Source organism: Peromyscus eremicus, chromosome 22 (genome assembly GCF_949786415.1).
Source record: "Peromyscus eremicus chromosome 22, PerEre_H2_v1, whole genome shotgun sequence".
Classification (NCBI taxonomy): Eukaryota; Metazoa; Chordata; class Mammalia; order Rodentia; family Cricetidae; genus Peromyscus; species Peromyscus eremicus.
In genome coordinates this window covers 21420961-21443124 of record NC_081437.1, presented here as the reverse complement: position 1 = coordinate 21443124, position 22164 = coordinate 21420961, and the positions used below count along the sequence as shown (strand labels likewise).

Here is a 22164-nt window from a genome sequence, read left to right as displayed (position 1 = left end):
GGATCCATGTTGGATATTGTTGCCAGTGCTCAAAGGTTGGATCCTGGAGCCTGGTGGACAAGGTCCTGTAGTGGTATTTGCTCCGCCCATGACCTTGGGCTATACGACCCAAAGGAGGCGGTACTTCCTGCCATTGTACCTTTAGTCATGGGCGGAGCAAGTACCACTACATGTTCCCAGGGCAGACAGACTTTTTCCTAGGTATTTAGGATCCCTTACCCATTCTGCAACAAGGCTGCTGCCTATAGATCCCCTTTTATTCCCGGAAGACTTCATGACATGGGTCTCATTCAGGGTTAGGTGTCTCATGGCACCACTAATCTATGAATGGTCCCCAGGAACGACAGAAACACAGAATGACTGGGATTCACTGGGCATATGGCTGACTATTCCCTGGACGTAATACTAACCAGCTTGCTGGTGTCTGGTGCCACCTTGGGTCTTGGCTGAGAAGACACCGTGTCTCCGTCTCTCTCAGCCTCTCTGCAGCCAGGGTCAAGTGTCCCGCTACGCAGTGAGAAGCCATCACAGCTCTTGAGTGGACACAAGGACCAGAGTCGCCTCCCATTGGATACTCCTTTGAAAGGCTGGCCGGCCAGGAATGGCTACCCCAGGAACCTCGGAGCTCTGCCCTTGGGGCCTCACCCTGTGGCAGCTATCCCCTCCCTGGAATCAGAGGCCAGCAGTGTGGCCCGAGACACCATCCAGATTAAGGACAAGCTCAAGAAGAAGAGGCGGCTGTCGGAAGGCATGGCCGCGTCTTCTCAAGGTGAGCCATGACCCCGCCATCACCCGCCACCCTGAGGTCGAGGACTCCAGGCCACCCAGGCTATGAGGATTAGCAGGTGTTCAGCCTCTTGGGGGGTCCACTCGGGCTGGTGAGTGGGCTTCTACTGATGGGGTGGGGTTTTGTGGGATGCATAGGAGGTGGGGAGGAGAAGAAACCCTAAGAGATGCTGGAAGAGAGGCAGCGTGTCTGTTAGTCTAGGTTAGGAGTGTCAGGGCAGCTCTACCCCACATCGGTAGCTGGAGAAGAAGTGGGGAGGGGGAAGAAGTTGATTAGCCCCTTTGTGTCTGCCTGGCACCAGACTGGCATTTTGTGTCAGTACACAGAGTGACTGGGATTCAGCAGGCCCCACGGCTGACATTCTATGGAGTCCATTCCTTGAGTCTTCGTGGCTATATTACTACTTTCACATCTCTGAACAGAAACACACAGAACGGAAACAATTGAAGGGAAGGAAGATTTATTTTGGTTCACAGCCTCAAGCCGTGGTGGGGAAGGCAGGTGGGGAAGGCCCCGTTCAGGGCAGTGGGTGTGCATCGTGTGTCTGAGGCCGCTCACAAACCAGGAAGCCGAGCCCAAGGCTGGACCCAGGGTCTGGGCTGTGACCTTCAAAGGCCTCTCCCGAGTGACCTACTTCCTCCCTCCTCCAGCTGGGCCTCATCTCCGAAAGCCTCCACGGTTGCTGCAAATAGCACAGCCAGCTGGGGAGACAGTGTTCCAAACATGAGTCTGAGGAGGGACATTTTAGATCTGAAGTCAGGAACGCGCAGGGTCACACAGCTTCCAGCCAGGGCCAGCTGTCCCCTCTCTTAGGCCAACACGGCTCTTGTCCTTCCACTCATTCCATCTTTGACCTTGGTTTGCGTTTCTACCGAGTTCTGTGGAAATGAAAACGGACCCTCAAAACCCACTGCTTATCTGGTGTTTTGGTGGGGGTCGAGCATAGGGCTGGAGGGAGCCCCGCTCTCTCCCTTGGTCATCCCTCCTCCTCCCGAGACACAAGGCCTAGGTTAGCATGGCGGTCCCCCTCTGCTCCCCGTGATCCAGGTGCTAACCAACTCATTCCCCGTCTTACCCTTGCTCAGATCCTGGGGGAGGCCCCAGAGGAGTTCCTCTGAGGAGTACCATCCCCCGTACCACCTCACAGAGGCTGCTGAGGGCCGCCAGGCCAATGCCTCCCATCCAGAGCATCCCCACCACCCCTGAGGCCAGCAGTGTCAAGGAGAAGGACCTGGACCCTCCTGGGGCCAGACAGCATCTCCAGGACTCGGGAACCAGTGCCCAGGAGGTAAAGAGGCGCCACATCTCTGGGGCTTTACTGCGGTCACCATATCTGCTTTTCTTTCCTTTATCAACGCTTGGCCCATGCTCTGTGCATCTCTCTAAGTGTCTCAGGACAGCCCTCTAGATCAGGATGGCACTGAGAGGGACTCCAGGCCTTCATTCCAGACCTCCACAGCTGGCCTGGGAGTTTTGGGGAAGGGGCTGCCTGAAAGATACAGGGGCTACCAGACCGTCCGCCCTGGAGTTGGTGGCCCCCAGGATTGCCTTGGTATTCATGTCTCTGGGATTTGCCTGGTTTTCTGGTCATCTCTTGTTTAATGCCAATAAAACCTCTTCCTGGCCCTCTTTTATATATTTGTAAAAGCAGAGCTTTGGGTGTTTTAGAGGGTCCCTTCCAGCTCTGTATGGTCAAAGATTCTTCTAAAATGAGAAGATTAAAAAAAAAAAAAAACAAAAAAAAACACAGCGGAGCGGTGGTGGTGCACGCCTTTAATCCCAGCACTTGGGAGGCAGAGACAGGTGGATCTCTGTGAGTTCGAGGCCAGCCTGGGCTGCAGAGTGAGTTCCAGGAAAGGTTCCAAAGCTACACAGAGAAACCCTGTTTCAAAAACAAGACAAAACAAATCCACATGATAATAAAAACAACAGAAGAGCTTGTCAGTCCTTCCCACCTGGAGTGGCTGGGAAGGACTGACCCTTCCGGAGGGGCTGGGGTGAGGCTAAGAGACTGAAAAGGGAAGCGAAAGGCATTTCCCAGCATCCTTCCCCAGCGGCCTCTGGCAGGAGACACTCTGTGTGAGGTTACTGGGAGCTGAACGTATGGGTGAGTCATGCTTCTGAGGCCCAGGCTCCCTTCCCCTCCCAGGTACAGATTTCCAGGCAGTACCTGCACTGTAATGATGAGAAGATGCACAAGTCTCTAGGAGGCATCGTGATCCCGCCCATTCCGAAGGCCCGGCTGCCCACGGGGACCTCTTCCTGCAGGCCTGACTCCTTGCCCAGCCCCTTGGGTCCAGGCCAGGATGTGCTAACCGGACCAAGGGCCCCACAGACTCGGTAAGGGGCCAACTTCAAATCTCATGTCTGTTTGTAGTCATCTCTCCTGTAGCTTGTGCACCCCCTCCACCCCCAAATTCCCTTGGGCTCCCCATTGCTGAGTCACCATGGCAGACACAGCTTGGAGTTACCACGTGTGGAAAGGGTAAAATGCCCCACCCATGAACCCCAGACCTGGGGAGGCCATAGCGCTGATGTTGGAGCTTCTCTGGTCCATGAAGGCATACTTGACAAGCGAAGTGGGCATCCTGTTCTCTAGTTTCTTCATGTCTATGGTTGCCATAGTGATGAATGAAATTGTTTTAGGGCATGATCAAGTTCATGGTGGATCTCTATTATTACATATTTTCTTAACTGATATACTAAAACCACCACCATTATCATGGATATGAGTGTATGCTCATGTGTGGGCATGTTTGTGTATGCATATGTGTGAGCGTATGGGTTTTCCGTAAAACTTTTGGACTTAAAAAGAGGTCGTCACACCCAGAAACAGTTCAGGCAGAGGCTCTGAGTTATTATGAATCTTTTTGTAAAGAAAACAGGCAGGCAGAGCCTTCTAAATGGCTCTCAGCATCCAGTGGCCAGCCCAGACATGTCAGAGCGAGTGAGCAAGAATTCATATGCACATGTCTGTGAGTGTATGTCTGTGATCACGTTTGTGTGTGTGTGTATGAGTATGTATACATACATGTGAGTGTATGTGTCTCTGAATGTACGTGAGTGTAAGGGTATGCTCACCAAGCATGATCCTGGCTCTCCTAGTATGGTGTATTAATCTCTTTTTCTGTTGCTATCATAAAATTCCACAGGGCTAAGGCAAGTTATAAAAGAAAGAGTTTATTTGGACTTACAGTTCCAGAGGAGTAAGAGTCCCTTATGGCGGGGAAGCGTCGGGCATGGTGGTACAAAATGCTGAGAGCTCACATCTTGAGCCTCAAGCAGGAATCAGAGTGAGAACATTGGGAATAGCACAAAGCTTTTGAAACCCCAGAGCCTGCCCCCAAGTGACGTAGCTCCTCCAGCAAGGCCACACCTCCTAAACCTATCCAAACATTGCCACCTACCCTGGACCAAGTTTCCGAATGCCGAGACTATGGGGGATGTTTCTCACTTAAACTACTACATAGAGTGGTCACATTTCTTTGGCCTGATGTCCCAAAGTCTCCCATTTCTCTCTGGCTTCCTTGATCTCCTGTCTCCTGAACTGCCTTCTCCTCTGTACACACCCACGTGCCCTTTGTGCACACCCACATGCTCCAGCCTCTGTGGGATGTGGGAACGTGTCCATGCACCTGCTCCTGGGTGGGAGCTCTCTTCCATTTTCACTCACACGTGTGGTTCACCTGCTCCTCCAGACTGGCCTTCCTTACAGTCGAACATTCCTCCTCATGCCCAGATTCCTCTCCTCTCTGTAGCATTAATGGTAGAGTCCTTGCTCTGCCCAAGGCCTTTCCTCCCAGCTCGTGACTTGACTTTCTTGTATCTTGTTTGTTTGTTTGTTTGTTTATTTTTCCAGACAGGGTTTCTCTGTGTAGTTTTGGTGCCTGCCCTGGATCTCACTCTGTAGACCAGGCTGGCCTCGAACTCACAGAGATCCACCTGGCTCTGCCTCCCGAGTGCTGGGATTAAAGGTGTGTGCCACCACCGCCCGGCACTTTCTCGTATCTTCTGGACTGTGGCCAGCCCTCACTCTTTTCTCCTTCCTCTCCTCTCTGGTTTTACACCCGTGACTTCCAGGCAGTCTCTTACATGTTCCCTTTCATCTGTCACTTAAATTTACCCATCCTCAAAATTTCTGGTTTTTCTTCTGGAGTCTTTACCTGTGCCCATGACCTCCAGGACCCAGGGGGCTCTGGGTGACTTTGCTGTGGCCTGGCCTTTCCCTGGAGACCCACGCTTTCACTGGGAACCTCTGGTTTCTCATGGCAGATGCTGGCCAGGCTTAGAGGAAGTGCAGGGAAAAGGGAATGCACATTACTATGGCAACGTGAGGCAGCTTGTGCTTCCCCAAATTGCCCTTCCATGGAGGAGCTGCCCTTTGCCTGTACCTTCAGCAGTCTGGCTCCGGTCCCTCACAGACTGCCCCTCCTGATACCTTTCTTACAACAACAGAATTCCCAGAAGCTCCCACCTGGTTCTTGTCCCCGTCATTCCCTCCAGCTTTGCACTTAGAGCTGCTTAGTGACTTCACCCCAAAGGTCCTGATCTGCCGTCTCCAGCCCCCCCCTCCCGTTTTCAGTCCCCAGGGAGCCCTTCTATGACCTTTTCCTCCCTTCGCCCCTCGCTGCCGGCAGCTCTGAGAGGAGTTGGCTTGGTTTGACCCTCCTCCTGTGCTATGTATGGGGTCCGCCTCACGCCTCTGTGGGTGTGCCGATTCCCGAGCCGGAGCCTCACTTCCGACGACAACGACGTGGCCCTTTTCTGTCCTGCACAACAGCGCTGTCCTCCACCCCTGCCTCACCTGGCTTTCGTGGCTGGCAAGGACAGGAAGTGGCCACCTTGGCTTTGTCCGCACGACACGGACTGCCTATCCACCCCCACCCACCTCCCTTCCACTGTTTCATTGATTGAACTAACAAATCTTGGCTAATTAAATTGATTTGTTTTTTTTTTTTATGTTGGTTCATCTTATTTATTTTGTCTGGTTTAAACTTGGCACTTTATAGGACAAGGGCCGTATCTCAAAAAGCTGTGTGTGATGCTAAGCTCAGTGCCTGGCATGAATTAGTCACACAGAAAAAACACCAGTCTTCTGCTGTCCATCTGTAATTCTGTAAGGCTGCCTAGAAAACGGATGGGAAATTCATTCTATTGCCACTTATTCATTCATTCATTCATTCATTCATTCATTCATCCACCTAATCATTTATTTACTTAACTATTAAGTGCCTACTTCTGCAAGGTGCTTTGGAAACCAGGGTGAATAAGTCTTTGGGGGATAAGAGAGACTTGTGTGCAAATCATTGAGTCCAAGTCCAGTGAGACTGGAGGTGAGGCAGAAGGTTGCCTGCCATGTTGGGAGGCTCAATAGAAAAGCGTCTCAATCAAGCTGGGGTGATTTCCTGAGGGAATTTTGAAGGAGAGACAATGTAAGATGAAGGAGAAAGATACACACAGAGAGGGATGGCAGGTGTTTAGGAAGCTGTGAAGAGTCTGCTGAAGGTAGGCTCCGCCTGTCTGAGGGGCCTATGCGTGAGTGCCTTCCCGAGGGGTGTAACCCCACTCTTGAAGCAAGTAGGTGTCATCAAAGGTCCTCAGGTGGAGGGGATTAGACAAGCTCTGACTTCCGAAGGCCACTGTGGGGCTGGGGAGATGGCTTCTTGGTAGGTAAAGCGTTTGCAGTATCAACATGAGAACTGGATCTCTAGAACCCCACGCAATCCGGTGGCCATCACGGCCCATCCTATGAACCCCGTATGTGATAGGTGGAGACGGGCTCCTCAGAGCAAGCTGGGTAGCCACCCCAGCCGAAGCAGTGAATTCTGTGTTCAGGGAGAGACCCTGCCTCAAAGCGTAAGGTGGAGGGTGGTGGAGGGAGACACCCTACATCAGCCTCGAGCCTCCGGACACACGCGGGCACACACATTTGCACAGGCACCATTCCGTGCATGCACCCCCATAACGAAACACCGATACAAACAGGCCTGTACAGCATGTACATACATCTTTAAAAAGTGTGGTGAGCAGTGAGGGGGAAGGAGAGGAGGCTTAGCGGCTAAAACACTTGCCGTGAGGCACAGGCCAAGGCAGGGGCTGTGGCAGGAGCTGAGGGAGAAGTCCTAGGTCTTCCATCTGGGTAGAGTCAGACATGGGTCTAAGGGTTTTGTTTTTTGTTTTTTGGTTTTTTTTGGTTTTTCGAGACAGGGTTTCTCTGTGTAGTTTTGGTGCCTGTCCTGGAGCGTGCTCTGTAGACCAGGCTGGCCTCGAACTCACAGAGATCCGCCTGGCTCTGCCTCCCGAGTGCTGGGATTAAAGGCATGTGCCACCACCGCCTGGTGACATGGTTCTAGTTTAAGACAGCAGTTTCCATGTGGATGCTGTTACCTAGGAAACATGGTTGAACAGCCAGGGAACCGCCTAGCACAGTGCCTGACTCCCAGCCTGGCCTGGTGGATAACCAACCAACCTAGTCTTTGTGTAAGGAGCTCCATCTCTGGCACGGAAACCAGCCCCATCTCTCTGTCCATCTCACTGTCTCCCCACCTTGGAGTAACCCCAGGCTTCTCGCCCCGGTGTCTCTGGCTAACCGGATCTCATACAGTTCTTTTCTCTCTCTCTTCCTTTAAGATTGACTTGCGAGAATGGGCCTCTGGAGAAGACCCCCACATCTCTGGGTACGTATTCCCATGAGCACTCATCCTGTTTCTGCTTCTTGGTGTCCATGGACTGGGTTATAGAATTAGGCCAGGGGAGACCTGAGGGCCCCTCATTTCACAGATGGATGGGGAAGATGTCACCACACAATAGAGTGGTGACAAGCCTGTGCCAGCGACTAGGAAGGCTGGAATAGTACTTATTGGCATCCACCTACTCAGCACCAGGATGCACACCAATTCATGTAGCTCATGACAGTCCAGACAAGGGAGATGCGCTGTTCCTTTTCGATGAACCAGGTGAACCAGGCTGAGTAGTTTGATCCAGGCCACCTTGAGGCTCAGTGAGCTCACAGAGCCTGGGAGACGACCCGGTCAGAAGTGCACTGGGGTCGCACTGGGGCAGAGTGGGCCTGAGACATCAAGCAGAGGCCTCTTGCTCTGTGCTAAGCGTAGAGTGATGGAGATGTCCTCCCTGGACAGAGCGAGACATTAAACCACCTCCCGCAAACCTCATACAGTTGCTGTCAGCAGATTCAAAGGTCAGGGGAGCAGGGCCAACCTGAGGGTGGATGTGGGGGAGGGGAGGGCAGCTTTCCAGGAGGAGGGAGAAGGGAAAGGAGGAGGGAGGGAGAAGGGGAAAGAGGAGGGAGGGAGAAGGGAGGGGAATGAACATTGAAGGTCGTCCCTTTGGGGTTGATGATCTGCCGTGGAGAGGGCATGGGGTGAAGCAAAGCTTTGCTGTGGTGAAGAGTGATTAGGGGTTAGGAAAAGAGGCCACAACTTACGAGGGGCACTCTGAGCCCAGGCTGCTGTGCTGACTGGCAGGAGGGTGAGCAACTTCCTGGCAGGTCCCTGACTAATCAGCTCAGCACGGTGAGGCAGCTGGCAGAGTGTCAGACTGTTGTCCAGGACGCTCTGGGACAGGACATCGAGCTGGGCCTGAGAGGCAGGCCTAGTGGGGACACCTCAATGGCAGATGCTTCTCCTGTGCCCCTGGCTCAGTTGTGTGGGATGTGCCTGAGGGGATGCACATGACACCCCGTATGTTTTTATGAGCTAGCCCTCAGATGGCTAGCATGGGTGTTTGGGCCAGGAGACCATGTCACCAGGTGCCTATAAACAGGGACAGCCTGTCAGACAAGGCTTTCTAGGTGTCCTTTTGGGGTGTAGGTGAGAAATTGGATATATACAAGATCTTAGAGCACAATTTGTCTCTGGCTGTCAGCTGGGGGTGACATTGCAAGTGGCATACAATAAGGGCTGCCATGGTGTCTCACATCTTGTGGCGCTCTCACAGACCTTGTCCTGAGCAGTGGGCCCCTGAACATCTGCGTCTTCTTAGCCCCTTTCCACCCTGCCAGAAGCAGAGGGACCCTTCATGCAGACATGGGTGAGGCAGAGGACCTGTGACCAAAGAGCTGTGTAGAAACACAGACACAAAATGCCCTTTCCAGTCCTGAGCATCCCCAGATGGCAGCCCCAGTTCCAGTGAACCCCTGGTTAGCTGGCTCTCTCAAGGTGATGGATGACTAGATTTAGGGGCAGGAGAAAATTGAGGAACCCATCTCTATCTGTCTACTTAAAAAAAAAACCACAAACTTTAAATCCATTGATTGGGAAAATATAGAGTGATGATGAGATTCTATGATATTTGGAAATGAAGGTTGATGGGCCTCAGTTTTCCCGTCTGTGAAGGGAGAATGTTGGTCTAGTTTTCAAAAATTCTCTGGCCCCTTCTAGTTCTGCTAGAGTGGTATAAAATGATTGACAGGTGTGTTTTATTTGACTCTGTTTTCCCACCCTCTCCCCTTCTTAGAATAAAACACTCAGTGCTTGCTTTCTGAATGAATGAATGCATGAGTGAATGAATGGAGAATGGCATGGTCCTTGACATCCCTGGCAATGCTACTCTGGAGAATAAACTTAACTTCCCCACCAGGGAAATGTGGGCCAGAAGGACAGAGGACCGAGAGCTTGCATAGGCAAGTCCATCATCCACAGGGTCAGGGACCCATTGACGGCCCTTGGTGCCACTGTCCTCAGCTCTGTCCCTGCTCTTGACTTCTCAGAGCCAAAGCCCTTGGTCCCAGCTGTCAAAGCCAAGTCTGCCGAAGGCCCCCCAAAGCCCCTGGCTTCGTCACAGCCTGCCTCCAGCCATGCCAAAGAGGCCCACTCCCTGGTGACCGAAGAAGACCAGAAGGAGTCCAGCGCCAAGGTACCAGGCGAGAGACAGGAGGAAGAAGCTGAGGTCCAGCTGGCTGGATGCAAGCATGCTTTAAAATCTGCTGTGTGGGGCCAGTGGTGGGGATGAGGCAGAGCCAAGGATGGCCAAAGCGTTTTTCCCCAAGCCCTTGAGGCCAGAACCTGTGGACAGTTTGGGGAGGAGGGCTGTAAAGAGCAAGAGAAACGGAGAGGGAGCTGAGGATGAGGGTGGGGACTGGGAACAGGGAAGAATGCAGATGGAGGAAGAGGAGGAAAGACAGAAGAAGGTCACATGTGGGCTGAAAGGGGGCGGGATGCTGGCAAGAGGACAGGAGGCTTAGATGAACCAGGCTGAGTAATTTGAACTGACCCCCAAGATAGCAGCCGAGAGGCAGCTGACTCAGAGGCTTGCGGGCCAAAGCTGCACTTGACAGGCTGACAAATACCTTGCACTGGGAAGGTGACCTTGACGGGGAGGTGGCTTGGCTTCCCTGGTTGAGATGGATTTTAGTCATTGTTGTGGGAGCCTCGGGTTTGTCCTTTGAAAACTGTGCTACGGCAGATCGGCTCTGAAACAGACATGGAAGGCCTGCCCTGAGCGTGTGCTGTTACAGAGATACCTTGCTGACAACATGAGGGCCAGGCTCCACTCCAGTGAGGGTGGCTGTGAAAATTCTGCGTGTGACCTGGCTTTATTCTCCAGCCCGCCTCAGCCACTCACTGCAGTCATTCCACAGGCCAGGACATTACAAGCTGTTTTGTCCCAACCATATTATCCCAACTCCAAGGTCCCATTTGCCCGCCGCCGCCGCCACCGCCGCCGCCGCCATCTTCTGTTCTGGCTCCATCATTAGCCTTTGGCCGCTTCCTTGTATCAGTGACGTTCACCCTGAGTCCAGATCACTCCCAGCAGCCCAGTGGCTCTGTGTTAGCTCTTTCACCTCCACATCACAACCTCCAGCCCCCCAACTCCTGTTTCTCCCGAGTACACTGCAGCCTGGCAGCCCCACTCCCCATCTCCCCACCGAGGTTCCAAAGGCCGTATCTCAATCCTCTTCTGCCTGGCACCTGCTTTTGACTCAGCTTGTGACATCTCCCCCCTCCATTTTATTTATTTATTTATTTATTTATTTATTTATTTATTTATTTATTTATTTATTTATTTATTTATTTATTTATAGACAGGGTCTCATTATATAGCCCTGGCTGTCCTGGAACTCACTCTGTAGTCCAGGCTGACCTCCAACTCAGAGGTCCACTTGCCTTTGCCTCCTGAGTACTGGGATTAAAGGCATGCGCCACTACACCTGGCTCCATTTTTACAACTTAAGAATATCAAGCTAAACTGAGTGGTGGTGACACACATCTTTAAATCCCAGCACTTGGGAGGCAGAGGCAGGTGGATCTCTGTGAGTTTAAGGCCAGCCTGGTCTACAAAGCAAGTTCCAGAACAGTCAGGACTGTTACACAGAGAAACCCCGTCTCAAAAAACCAAAAACCAAAAAAAAAAAAAAAAAAAAAACCCAAAAAATCAAGCTATTTAGAGATAAAATGTTATAAAAATACAGCCTTTGGAGAAACCGCTTTCCTCAAATGCAAGTTGGATCCTGTCCTGCCTCTGCTTGACTTTAAATGATCTCTTACGTCCTTCTGAGGAAAAACCTGAGCCCTTGTCATGGGCCCTAAAAATCAGCCATCCCGCCACTCCCTGGCCTGCTTTAACTCAAGCTGCTCCCTCTTAGGCCAGGCACAATTCTGCTACAACATTTCTCTCCTCAAAACTGCGTGGCCTGCTGGCTCTCTCCCTTTTTGTCTCCACTTAAACTTCACCCTGAAGGGTGTCGCTGATCTAGGGGTTCATCTCAGCTGCTGTGTTTTCCTTCTATCGTATCCCCTATGACCCACTGACTGCTGTCTGTGCCCCACCCCTTCCATGAAGCTCCTGGGGGAACCGGGACTTCCCTCTGGAACGGTGGCCCACACATCTTCTGCGCCGTGACTGAATGAATGAAGGTGTAGAAAGACTGGTTGTGTGCCCCGGGTTAACAGGCATCTCCTTGACCGTGTCCCAGGTCCAGTTCACCATTTCCAAGTCTGCGCAGGAAAAGATGCGCCTGAAACAGATACGAGAGATGGAGCTGCTTCGGAGGGCAAAGGAGCCAGAGCGCGAGCCGGAGCTGGCTTCCCAGGGCCTGGGCGCGGGGAGAACCTCAGTAAAGGAAGGTATGGTGCACCGGGTGGGAGTGCTGGTGCACCGGGCATGAGTGCTGGTGCACCGGGCGGGAGTGCTGGTGCACCGGGCGTGAGTGCTGGTGTACCGGGTGGGAGTGCTGGTGCACCGGGCGTGAGTGCTGGTGCACCGGGTGTGAGTGCTTTTGCACCAGGTTTGATTGCTGGTGCACTGGGTGGGACCGGGCGTGAGTGCTGGTGTACTGGGCGTGAGTACTGGTACACTGGGTAGGAGTGCTGGTGCACTGGGTGTGAGTACTGGTACACCGGGTGGGTGTCTCCACTCAGGAAGCCCCCTGGACAACTCCTGGGCTCTCACCCTTCCAAAGAGGGGCTGCCCACAACTCCTCCCTTCCCCATCCTGAGACAGGACAAGGAGTCAGGTCCGCTCCCCGTCACCTGCTGATGCACACATATCCACGGAAACTTGATGCCGGTGAGGTGGAGGACCTGCTTAGTCTAGGATTTTTTTTTCCCTCCACAGGCCTCCTTCCTTTGCGGGGCAGCGGAACCCTATCTGTGCCCACTGGGCTGAGCAGCCCACGCAGAAATAACGTCGGAGTCCTCCTGAGGAAGCGGGCCAACCGAGCTTCCCTGCCCAGCATTCCGGTCAGCAAGCAAGAGCCTAGCTTTGCCCGCCATGCGTCAGGTGGGACTTGACCGTTACTCCGGCCATCTCTGGGTGCTCTGGAGTATGGTCAGGCGGACTTTGGCTACCTGTCTCTGTCATGTTGCCCATGCTCATCTAATTAAGAGAGACAATGTCTGGGACCCATAGTTATCCATGGACCAGGCTTGGGGACTCACAATGGCCCATCTAGCGAGTAGATGGCGAGGCAGTTCTGCCAGCCTCCTGTGACACGTCTTAGAGAAGTCATCAGTATATGAGGACCAAAGATGCTGGCAAGGGACGATTCCCAGGGGTCTCTGGGAAGATCTTGGAGGCCTGCCTGTGACTTCATGCTGTTGGGAATGGATGTTGCTGGCTAGGACTAAGGAATCTGTAGATCTTACAAGGACATCTCAGGGAAGGTGCCAAGGAACCGGGGAAAGCTCTGTCCTACTTTCAAAGGAGCCTTGCTTTTTTTTTTTTTGAAGTAAAGGTTGAAATTAATCATTCTGATTCAGATCTTCTTTTTCTGGCATGTGGCAGATAATGATGGCCGGCTAAAGCAGAGCTTTGGTAATATATATATATACACACACACACACACACATATACACACATATATAATATATACATATATATGTAATATATACGTATATATTATATATATATATTTAATTTTATGTGCGTTGGTGTTTGCTTGCATATATTGTATGAGGGTATCTGATCCCTTGGAACTATAGACAGTTGTAAGCTGTCATGTGGGTGCTGGGAACTGAACCTGGGTCCTCTGGAAGAGCAGCTAGTGTTCTTAACCACTGAGCCATCTCTCTAGCCTTATATGTTTGACTCACTTCCCTTTTCCATTATTTCTATCTTTTCAGTTGTGTCAAATAGCAAGCCTCAAGTTGGGGGTCCTTTTTAGTATCTATCATTTTACTGTTATCACGTCTGTGATGGGTCTTGCTATATGACCCTTGATCTTTGTACCCCGGCCTCTCAGGGGCTAGGGTCACAGGTGTGTATACTATGCTGGCCTTTGTCTTTGTTTTTGTTTTTTCTTGTAACAAAGAGACCCATGCTTAGGTTCAGAGGCTTCAGAGGCTGAAATTTCATAGCTAGGTGTTTAGAGATTATTCCACTTCTATTATAAACATCATGGTCTATCACAAGCAATACTAGTTTACTTACAATGACTGTGACCTAAAATTCCCTTTAAAATAAATTTATTTAGGATCTAGAAAGAGGCTTGATTTGAAGGAAAGTGCAAAGAGATGAAAATGATAGGTAATTAGGAGATACGATAGGCTAAAAGCTTAGTGGTGTAGCAGTTGACTAGCAATGCCCGGCTTTATCTCCCTGTCTCTCCCTGTCTCTGTCTGTCTGTCTGTCTGTCTGTCTCTCTCTCTCTCTCTCCCATGAGAGAGGGAGAGGATGCGCTGGGGTTGACAGATGACTGTCAGTGGCCATGACTGGTGAGGAGGCACCAGGCACCTGGGACCTGGGTTGTGTATGTGAGAGAATGAATCACGGACATGATCTGTCCAACCCACCCCACTCACTTTGTGGACAGCAGAGTGGAGACTCAGGTCACCCACAGTGATGGTGGGTCATCAGCCTAAGCCTTTGGCTGCTGAGTCTTGACCCAGTATGATCTGCTACTGTCTCATTATTGAAGCTACGCATGCTGGTGAGCGGATGGGTTGACTTAGGAAAGGGCAACGTCTTTGGCCTCCCTGGAAGCCGAGTCTGAATCCTTGTCCTTTCCCCTCCCTGGATGGTCATGGGAACGTCACTCAAGTAGCTTTATCAGTTATGCCTGTGCCTAGTTGTTGGCCTGTCTGAAAACGATGGAATTCCAGGACTGGAAACTTGATTGTCTTCATGTGCTCAATGAACTTCATGAGATTCTGGCCTGTCTTAGGAGACCGGGTGCCTGGAGACCAGCTCGCCTGCATTTTTTCAATTCTGCGTGCGTGCGTGCGTGCGTGCGTGCGTGCGTGTGTGCAGGGAATGGAAATTCCTCGGCCACTTGTGGGAAGAAGTACTCATGAACATTGTAGAGAAGCTTGGAGGAGAGGGAAAGGCTAAGACAAAGTCAACACAAACCCCAGAGGCTGGAAGCTGGAGTGACCCCTGCAGGGCCTGGTGGGTCTGAATGTGTTTCTATGTTCAATATGTGCCTTAAACCTAGGTGGGAGTTAAGTGATGTTGGAGGATGCTGTGGAGGTGGGGTGGGTGGTAGGAGGCTGGCTACCGCTCTAGGACTAGTGATGCTGCAGGACTATGTCACCAGATATCCAGGAGGCTGAGGTGAAGGTTCAAGGCCAGGCTGGGTGATTTAGTGAGACCCTGTCTAGATAAAAACAGTAAAGAGGGAGCTGTTGATATGCTCACACCTATACGCTCACACATATGCTCACACACACATGCTCACACACACACTCTCTTTCACACATACACATGCCCACACACATACACATGCCCACATACATGTACACACACACACACACACACACACACACACACACACACACTCACAAATGCACCCAGATCCAGGATCTCCTGGGTGTACTATAGTGAAGGTCACCCTGGGGGAAGGGAACCAAGGAACCCTCACAGCAGAACTAGCAGGGAAGGGAGACATGGTGGAGAGATCTCAGGGCTGGCTGCATGATGGAGGAGCTGAGGGGCTGTGCTGTGTCTCTGCAGTTCCTTCCTGTTCTTCTAGGATTCTGTGATTCTAGCATCTGTTCACAAGAAAGAAGACATGTTCTGTTCTTTTGTCTCTGTGTTTCTCTTTGTGTGTCTCTCTGTGTGTGTTTCTCTGTGTGTGTCTGTCTGTCTCTGTCTCTCTTCCTCTGTGTGTGTGTGTGTGTGTGTGTGTGTGTGTGTCTGTCTGTCTGTCTGTCTGTCTGTCTTGACTGAACCAAGAGCCTCACAAATGCTAGGTCGGCATCCTATACCTCAGCCATTCTTGCCCCTCTTCTCTGTCAGCCCTTGAAAGTGTGGCCACACCTTGACCCTGCAGGTGACAACCTCCTCCAGGCTTTTCCCTGCCCTGCCTTCCTTCAGCTGTCCGCTGGAGTGCTTCCATGCTCAGGCTCTCTCTCTCTCTCAAGAGGGGGGATGTTTGGAGCAGAGGCATAGAGGCTCCTGGAGGAGAGTGAGCTAAGTACACTGTCAAGTGAGCAGGGAGTCTTTCAGCGACTCATTGTGCCATATCCCAGCCACGGTAGTAAAGAGCTGGAGGTGAGTCAGGGGCTCAGCTGGCTTCTACATGCCGTCCAGCTGCCCGTGTGTTCCTAATGTACTGAAGTTGGCATTGGTATGAGCAATAGGTGGGAAGTCAGGGCAAGGGAGGCATAGATGCCAGCTTTTCCTCCTCCAGGCTCTTCTTTTGTGTGTGGTGCTGCACTGAGGGTTGAGAATTAGGTGTGTGTGTGCGTGTGTGTGTGTGTGTGTGTGTGTGTGTGTGTGTGTGTGATTCTCCATCCTCTTGGGTGAAGCTTGCTGTCTCTCTTCCCCCCCCATGCAGCTAACTCATTACCTGCCGTGCTCACCTTGGGCTCTCCTGAATGGGAGGAAGAGGAAGAGGAGGTGGACCTTCGAGCCTTCAGGGAGTTAAGGCCCTTCTCGAACCCAGAGCTGGGGCTGACAGACGCCCTCCAGTGTCTCAACAGCAATGATTGGTGAGGAGGCCCCTCCATTGTATGGCCTGTGGCTTGGGCGGTGGGGAGTTATTTAGAAGGGATACAGAAGAGCTCCAGCCCCCCAACTTCCCTCTTCCTTTACCCCTAGGGTCGGCTACTATGGAAGGTGTGTGTGTGTGTGTGTGTGTGTGTGTGTGTGTGTGGTGTGTGTCTGTGTCTGTGTCTGTGTGCAGATGTGCAGGTGTGTGCGTGGCACACATGCAGGTTTACATGTGTAGTCTCTAACTTCTTGTACATGCCCTGGGCCCTTCCAAATGACCCCATGTATTGTTCTGTGACATGTTAGAGTCAGGCATGACCAGTAGACTTTGACTATAGAACAAAGAGACCAAGAAAGGTCACAGCTTTATTCTTCTACATCAAGTTTATTAGTTTTTGTGTTTTAAAACAGTCTCATGTATCCCAGACTGTCCTTGAACTTGCTGAGAATAACCTTGAACTTGTGATCCTTCTGCCTCTGCCTCCTGAGTGCGGGGATGACAGGCATGTACTGCCATGTGCAGTCTATATGGCGCTGAGCCTTGTGCATGATACATAAGCATTTTACTAATAAAGATACATCCCCATCTAAATGGAGTTTAATGAGTGTCCTTCCACTATGCAAGTGAGACATAGGATCTTAGTCTCGAGTGAAGCAGTGGTCCAGAACTCTTGCAGAAACCTTCCAATCTTCAGGCCTCCCCTTAAGCAACTTGTCTTGGCCTTGTCTGTCTTGTGTGGAAGACCCAAACAGGTCCTGGGTGGCCGGAGTGGAGGGCCAGCCACGAGCCCATCAACCAGCTTGTAGTGACCTGCTGGGACTCCGGGCCTGGGTGTTGTCACCCTAGAAACCTTGCTTCTGAGGCCGTAAAATCACAACTTGCTGGGGGGTTGTCTGTCAAGAAACAGGACTCCTTCCTCCTCCCCTCCTGTGACAGGCCTGGCCTTGCTTCTCAGGCAAATGAAGGAGAAGGGCCTGGCGAGCATCCAGCGCCTGGCAGCTTGTCACTCGGAGGTCCTGGGTACCCGGCTGCATGATGTGTCCTTGGCAGTGACTGCGGAGGTGAGGCCTGCCCACAGCTTCTGTACTTTGCCACGTCCCCTAATCATACCCTTTTCCTGGCACAGCTGTTCGGGTGAGTTACACCCCATCCATGAGAGACTCTGGCTCTCTGGAACATGGCCATCTCTGCTTATTCATCGGCCTCCAGCCACTGAGGTAGGAGGAGGTCCCCACCCATCATCCCTCAGGTACCAGCCCTGAGACTCAGGCTTTCTTTATCTGCAATCCTGTAATCTCTGGGCGTTGAAGCATTTGGAGTCACTGTCCATTGTCTTTTGTACATGTCTAAAGAGGGATGGAGTACCCTGGGGTGATCCTCAACCTCGGGGCTGTTGTAGCATTTCCCAAGGCTTGGGTCTCAGCCGCGGTCCCGCCCTGAGAGCTGGTAACACAAGCTTGATCCCTGTAGAGGCCAGTCTACACCCTTGGGAACAGACTGCCCTAGAAGGGGCGGGACGGTTATGAATACAGAGGATATTGTGTTGACTCTTGGCTGGACCGCGCCATGTGATGGAGGATTAGTCTCTTCCTCCGCAGAGGGAGTGTGCTGTGGAGGACCAGGGGAGTCCTTTCTGTACATGTGCTGCATTCCTGCTTTTCTCGGTCCTGAGAGAGGGAGCCTAAGGGAGGAAAGATTTTAGCTCATCGTTCCGGGGGGATTTCAACCCATCGTGGCAGGGAAGCGTGGCAGGTGGGAATGTCTCTATGAATGGAGGTGGGAGTGTACAGAGCGACTTGTTCATATAAAGGCAGATACAGCTAACAGAGAGCCCGGAGGAGAAAGGGGTGGGACCAGAACAGTCAAAGGCCTGCCCTAGTGACCTACTTTCACTGGTTAGGCTCCACCTCCTGGAAGTTCCCCATCTTCCTAAAAATGGCACCAACAACTGGGGAATGAATGTTCACAACATGGACCTGGAGGGAACATGTCGAATTTAAAGCAGATGTACACATTTCAGATCTTGTTGAGAATGGAATTCATAGTTGCGATGATAACGAAGTGAGATGTGATAATAACAAAATGAGCCTCTTCTGCCCAAAGATGCTGAAAGGTTTTTCTTTTCTACTGTGGCAAAGGATGGCAGGGCCTCAGCCTGAGTGAGGAGGCAGCAGAGAGGCCCACACAGTGTGTTCAAAGGTCTTGGGAAGGTACAATTGTCCTGGAGGCCCCTTCTCCTCTCTCTCTCCAAGGTCACCAACCTCCGCTCCAAGGTCTCCCGCCTGGCCATCAGCACCCTGGGAGACCTCTTCCGGTCTCTGAAGAAGAGCATGGACCAGGAGGCTGAGGAGATTGCCCGCTGCCTTCTGCAGAAGATGGGAAACGCCAGCGAGTTCATCCAGCGGGCAGCCAATCGGGCACTGGGTGCCATGGTGGAAAATGTGACCCCTGCCCGTGCACTGGTGGCCCTCACATCTGCGGGTGTCTAGTATGTGGTGTGTGTGTGTGTGTGTGTGTGTGTGTGTGTGTGTGTGTGTGTGTGTATGTAGAGGCCCTGGCATATGGGATAAGCAGAGAAAAATGGGAGAGAGGGACAGGGAGGAAGGAAGCAGAAACCGTGGCTGTAGAGGTTATCTTGGGATGCCAGGAATCAGTGCGCTAAGACATCCATGGAAGGCTTCACAGAAAACGCCTTGCACATTTAGCAGGAGGGAGCAAAACCCTGTATCCTGTGGGCTCCTGCTACCCTGCCTAGGCTAGGCTGGGGACAATGGGGAAAGTGTGAGGGGAAGAAGGGTGATGTTGTTCTGCTTGGTGGTCATGGCAACGCTTGGGAGACAGGGCTGCAGAAGCAGCCTCGGCTGTTCCCTGGGGGTCCTGCCCCTCTCAGGGGAGCAGTGTTTCTCTCTGCTGAAACATGGACACGCAAGGAGAGCCGGGGACAAAACTGGCCTCTCTCAGGAGGGAGGGGCTACTGTTGGAGCCAGATTTACTTCCCCTTAAGTCAAAAAAACGAAATCCGTAGCAAAACCAAAGGCATTTCCCAAGCCCTTCCCCCCATAGGGCAAAACACCCCCCTGCTCCATACGTAAGTCAGTCATCGCACGGAGGCAGCAGCTTCTCAGCCTACCCAGAGTCCTCCGCACCTGCCAGCACATCTGGCTATTGTACCAGTAACTGTTGCAGAGCATGGGCTGCTCCTGGGCCAAATGACCTGGAGTCCCGCCTTACATTGGCCACATCACCTCTCCCGGCCTTTGCTTCCTCAGCTGATGGAGATAATAACGGTGTCTCTCCCGTGAAGTGGTTGTGAGGAGTCATAGCTTCATGACACAGCATCCAGAACAATGCCTGCTTTCCCCAACGTTACTGAACACCGGCTGTGGCTGAATGAGAACTTGGGAGAAATGGCGCCTTTGCTAGATTTTCCTCTTGGCCTCAGTTTCCCTGCCTGCCATATGATGACAACAGCAACTCGTGGTTGGTGGGAGATGGTGGATAAGATGAGCCTGGCATGGTGCCTGACATTGGGGTTGTGACAATTGATTACTGTCAATAAGGACCAGGGTAGACTGTCCTCAAGATGCCCAGAACGGGGGCTTATATATGTTTGAGTCTCCTGGGGACCTTGCTGATATGATGCCAATGTAGAGACTTGTGGGTCACACTGAGTAGGGAGAGCTCTGGTGTTCCCCTTTATGCCCACTACAGTGAGACACTGTGTTTTTCTGTGTGGGGCATGTCAGTACTGACTGGGAGATGGTGGATGCAGAAGCCACATTTGAAAGAGCAACACTTTCATGGGCTTCTCTCACCAGAGGTCAGGTGCTACCTGTTCAATGACCAAGAATGTACCCTACTGTCCCTAAGCACCATGCAAGTGCTTAGCATCAGCAGGAGCCTGGGAGATGCAACCAAGATGGTGGATGGTATCCAATTCTAGGCCGCTAGCAGCTCACTTGGCAGGTGGGGGTGGGTGGGATACAAGAGCACAACTCTGCTTACCAGGGACCTCAGGTGCTGACTCAGAGCAAGCCTCTAATTCTGCCGGAGGGACTAGGGAAGGAAGAAGAAACATTGATTGGGAAGGGTTTTCCTAGGTAGAAGAAAGATGGCAACCGTCAGGTGTGGCGGAAGGAATGCTTGGGCTCCTGAATGCCTTGAAAGTGGTGTGGCTGTCATGTGGCTTCACGCAGCTGTTCTTCCCACTCCCCTTGATGCTGTGGTCAACTTCAGCCCTGTCACGGGGAACTCAAAGACCACCCCTGTCCCCCAGTCACACAGGATAGGTTTTAAAGTCATGGCTGCCACGAGCATGGGTTTACAGTCTGCAATTACAGATCTGCATGTGTGTTAGTCTGGGGCTCCCCCCCACCCCAACCCCCGCGACCAACCTCTTGGTTATGATTCTGTTTCCTCTTAGCCATCGGAACCCTTTAGTCCGGAAATGTACCGCCAAGCATCTCTCGGCTGTCCTGGAGCAGATCGGCGCGGAGAAGCTTCTCTCGGGTTCTAGAGACAACACAGACATGCTCGTGCACAACCTGGTGAGGCTGGCCCAGGACTCTAACCAAGACACCAGGTAGGGCAGGACTCGGGACTGGGTGTGGCCAAGGTAGCAAGCCACTGGTCAGGTCCTGGGCCCATAGCTCAGTGTCCTTGGGGTTTAGCAGAGGGACAGTCGGATGGATGGAGGCTGGATCCTTTGCTTCTGACGGTGTTCTCACTTTCCTCCGGAATTACGGCCAGCCTGTCCAGGCAGTGGTCAGTGACCATACTTTCTTACCTTCTATTTCCTCTATTCTTTGTGTCCATCTGCCCCAGCTCCAATCTCAGACTATTCAGTCATATTTTTTTTTTACAAGAGTGTTTACTGAGGGCTGTTTTTACTAAGTATGGATATGAAAATGAATAGGAAAAATTAAGCCTCTGTTGTGTGGAAGCTTGCCTCTTGGTTGAGAATGATACACAACGAACAATAAATATAATGAACATTTTAGATTATAGATAAGGGACACAGAAGTAAAAAGCCAGCAAAATGGAGTAGAGGATTCGGGGGAGAGACTTGAGGCTGAGGCCAGGGAGAACTGTGCAGGGATAAGTTGATGGAGTTAGTTCTCTGAGGATCTGAGCGTGCAATCCAGGCAAAGGAGATAGTATAAAGAGCCCAGGATGGAAACAGCTTGAACAAGGAAAACAATGGCCAGGGATGGTAGACAGGCCCCGATTGTGAAGGACCTTGGTGGCCAAGGTGAAAAGCTGGGGTTTTAGGCCATGTGATGGGAGAGTTCTAGAGAGTTTTAAAGTGTGTCCGGGGCTGACTGTCTCCCAGAGTCAGAGTTGGGGCCCAGTTGATTGCAGTTGATCCCACCCTCTTACTTTCTGGGATGTTATCACTATGTCTGTGTGAACATGATGGTGACGGTCTAATGCCTTCACTTGAGAATGGGGAGCATGGATCAGGGGACTTAGGCCACCAGGCCCTGCTCTAGAGGCCCCATTTCCCCCCAGTCAGTGGAGCTGAGGTGGTGTGTTGGTCCTATGAGCTGTCCACACCTCCGTGTTTCCTGGAGAGTTCAAGTACCTGCCCTTCTCCGTCACCACCACATTACAGGTGTTGCAGGTCACTTTGTTTGCTGAGTGGGAATCTTCTGGCATAAACCCAGCACAGCACCGCCACCCACTCTCCAGTGGCCATGCTGGATAACCCAGAGTGCTTCTCCTGAGGACCGCCTTGATGCCTGAGGTGCTGCTTCCCCTTGGTCTGGCCAGTGAGTGGCAATATCCATTTCTTCCTTGAATGGATCTGAGGGGAGAAAGTGATGCATCACCATTGTTTCAGAGTGTCTTTCTTCCTGATGGCTTTGTTTTCCATGTGACGGCAGACAGATGGCTCTTCCGTAATCCTGGCAGGAGATGCTGGAGGCCGGGCCCAGGACATTAGGTCTGTTTTGCAGGCAGAGTCATCAGGATATGGGCAGGCGGG

The 22164-nt window shown here is 52.0% G+C and overlaps 1 protein-coding gene across 1 annotated transcript in view; it reads left to right on the top strand.

The window, feature by feature from the left end:
- Togaram2 (TOG array regulator of axonemal microtubules 2) overlaps positions 1-22164 on the top strand; it is a 49509-nt gene that overhangs the window by 4199 nt on the left and 23146 nt on the right. Inside the window, exons 3-12 of the mRNA XM_059248179.1 lie at positions 479-769; positions 1873-2075; positions 2937-3127; positions 9490-9661; positions 11721-11871; positions 12362-12526; positions 16023-16176; positions 17134-17239; positions 18431-18666; positions 20602-20760. Coding sequence (XP_059104162.1) covers positions 479-769; positions 1873-2075; positions 2937-3127; positions 9490-9661; positions 11721-11871; positions 12362-12526; positions 16023-16176; positions 17134-17239; positions 18431-18666; positions 20602-20760 — 1828 coding nt within the window. The remainder of the gene's footprint in view (positions 1-478; positions 770-1872; positions 2076-2936; positions 3128-9489; positions 9662-11720; positions 11872-12361; positions 12527-16022; positions 16177-17133; positions 17240-18430; positions 18667-20601; positions 20761-22164) is intronic.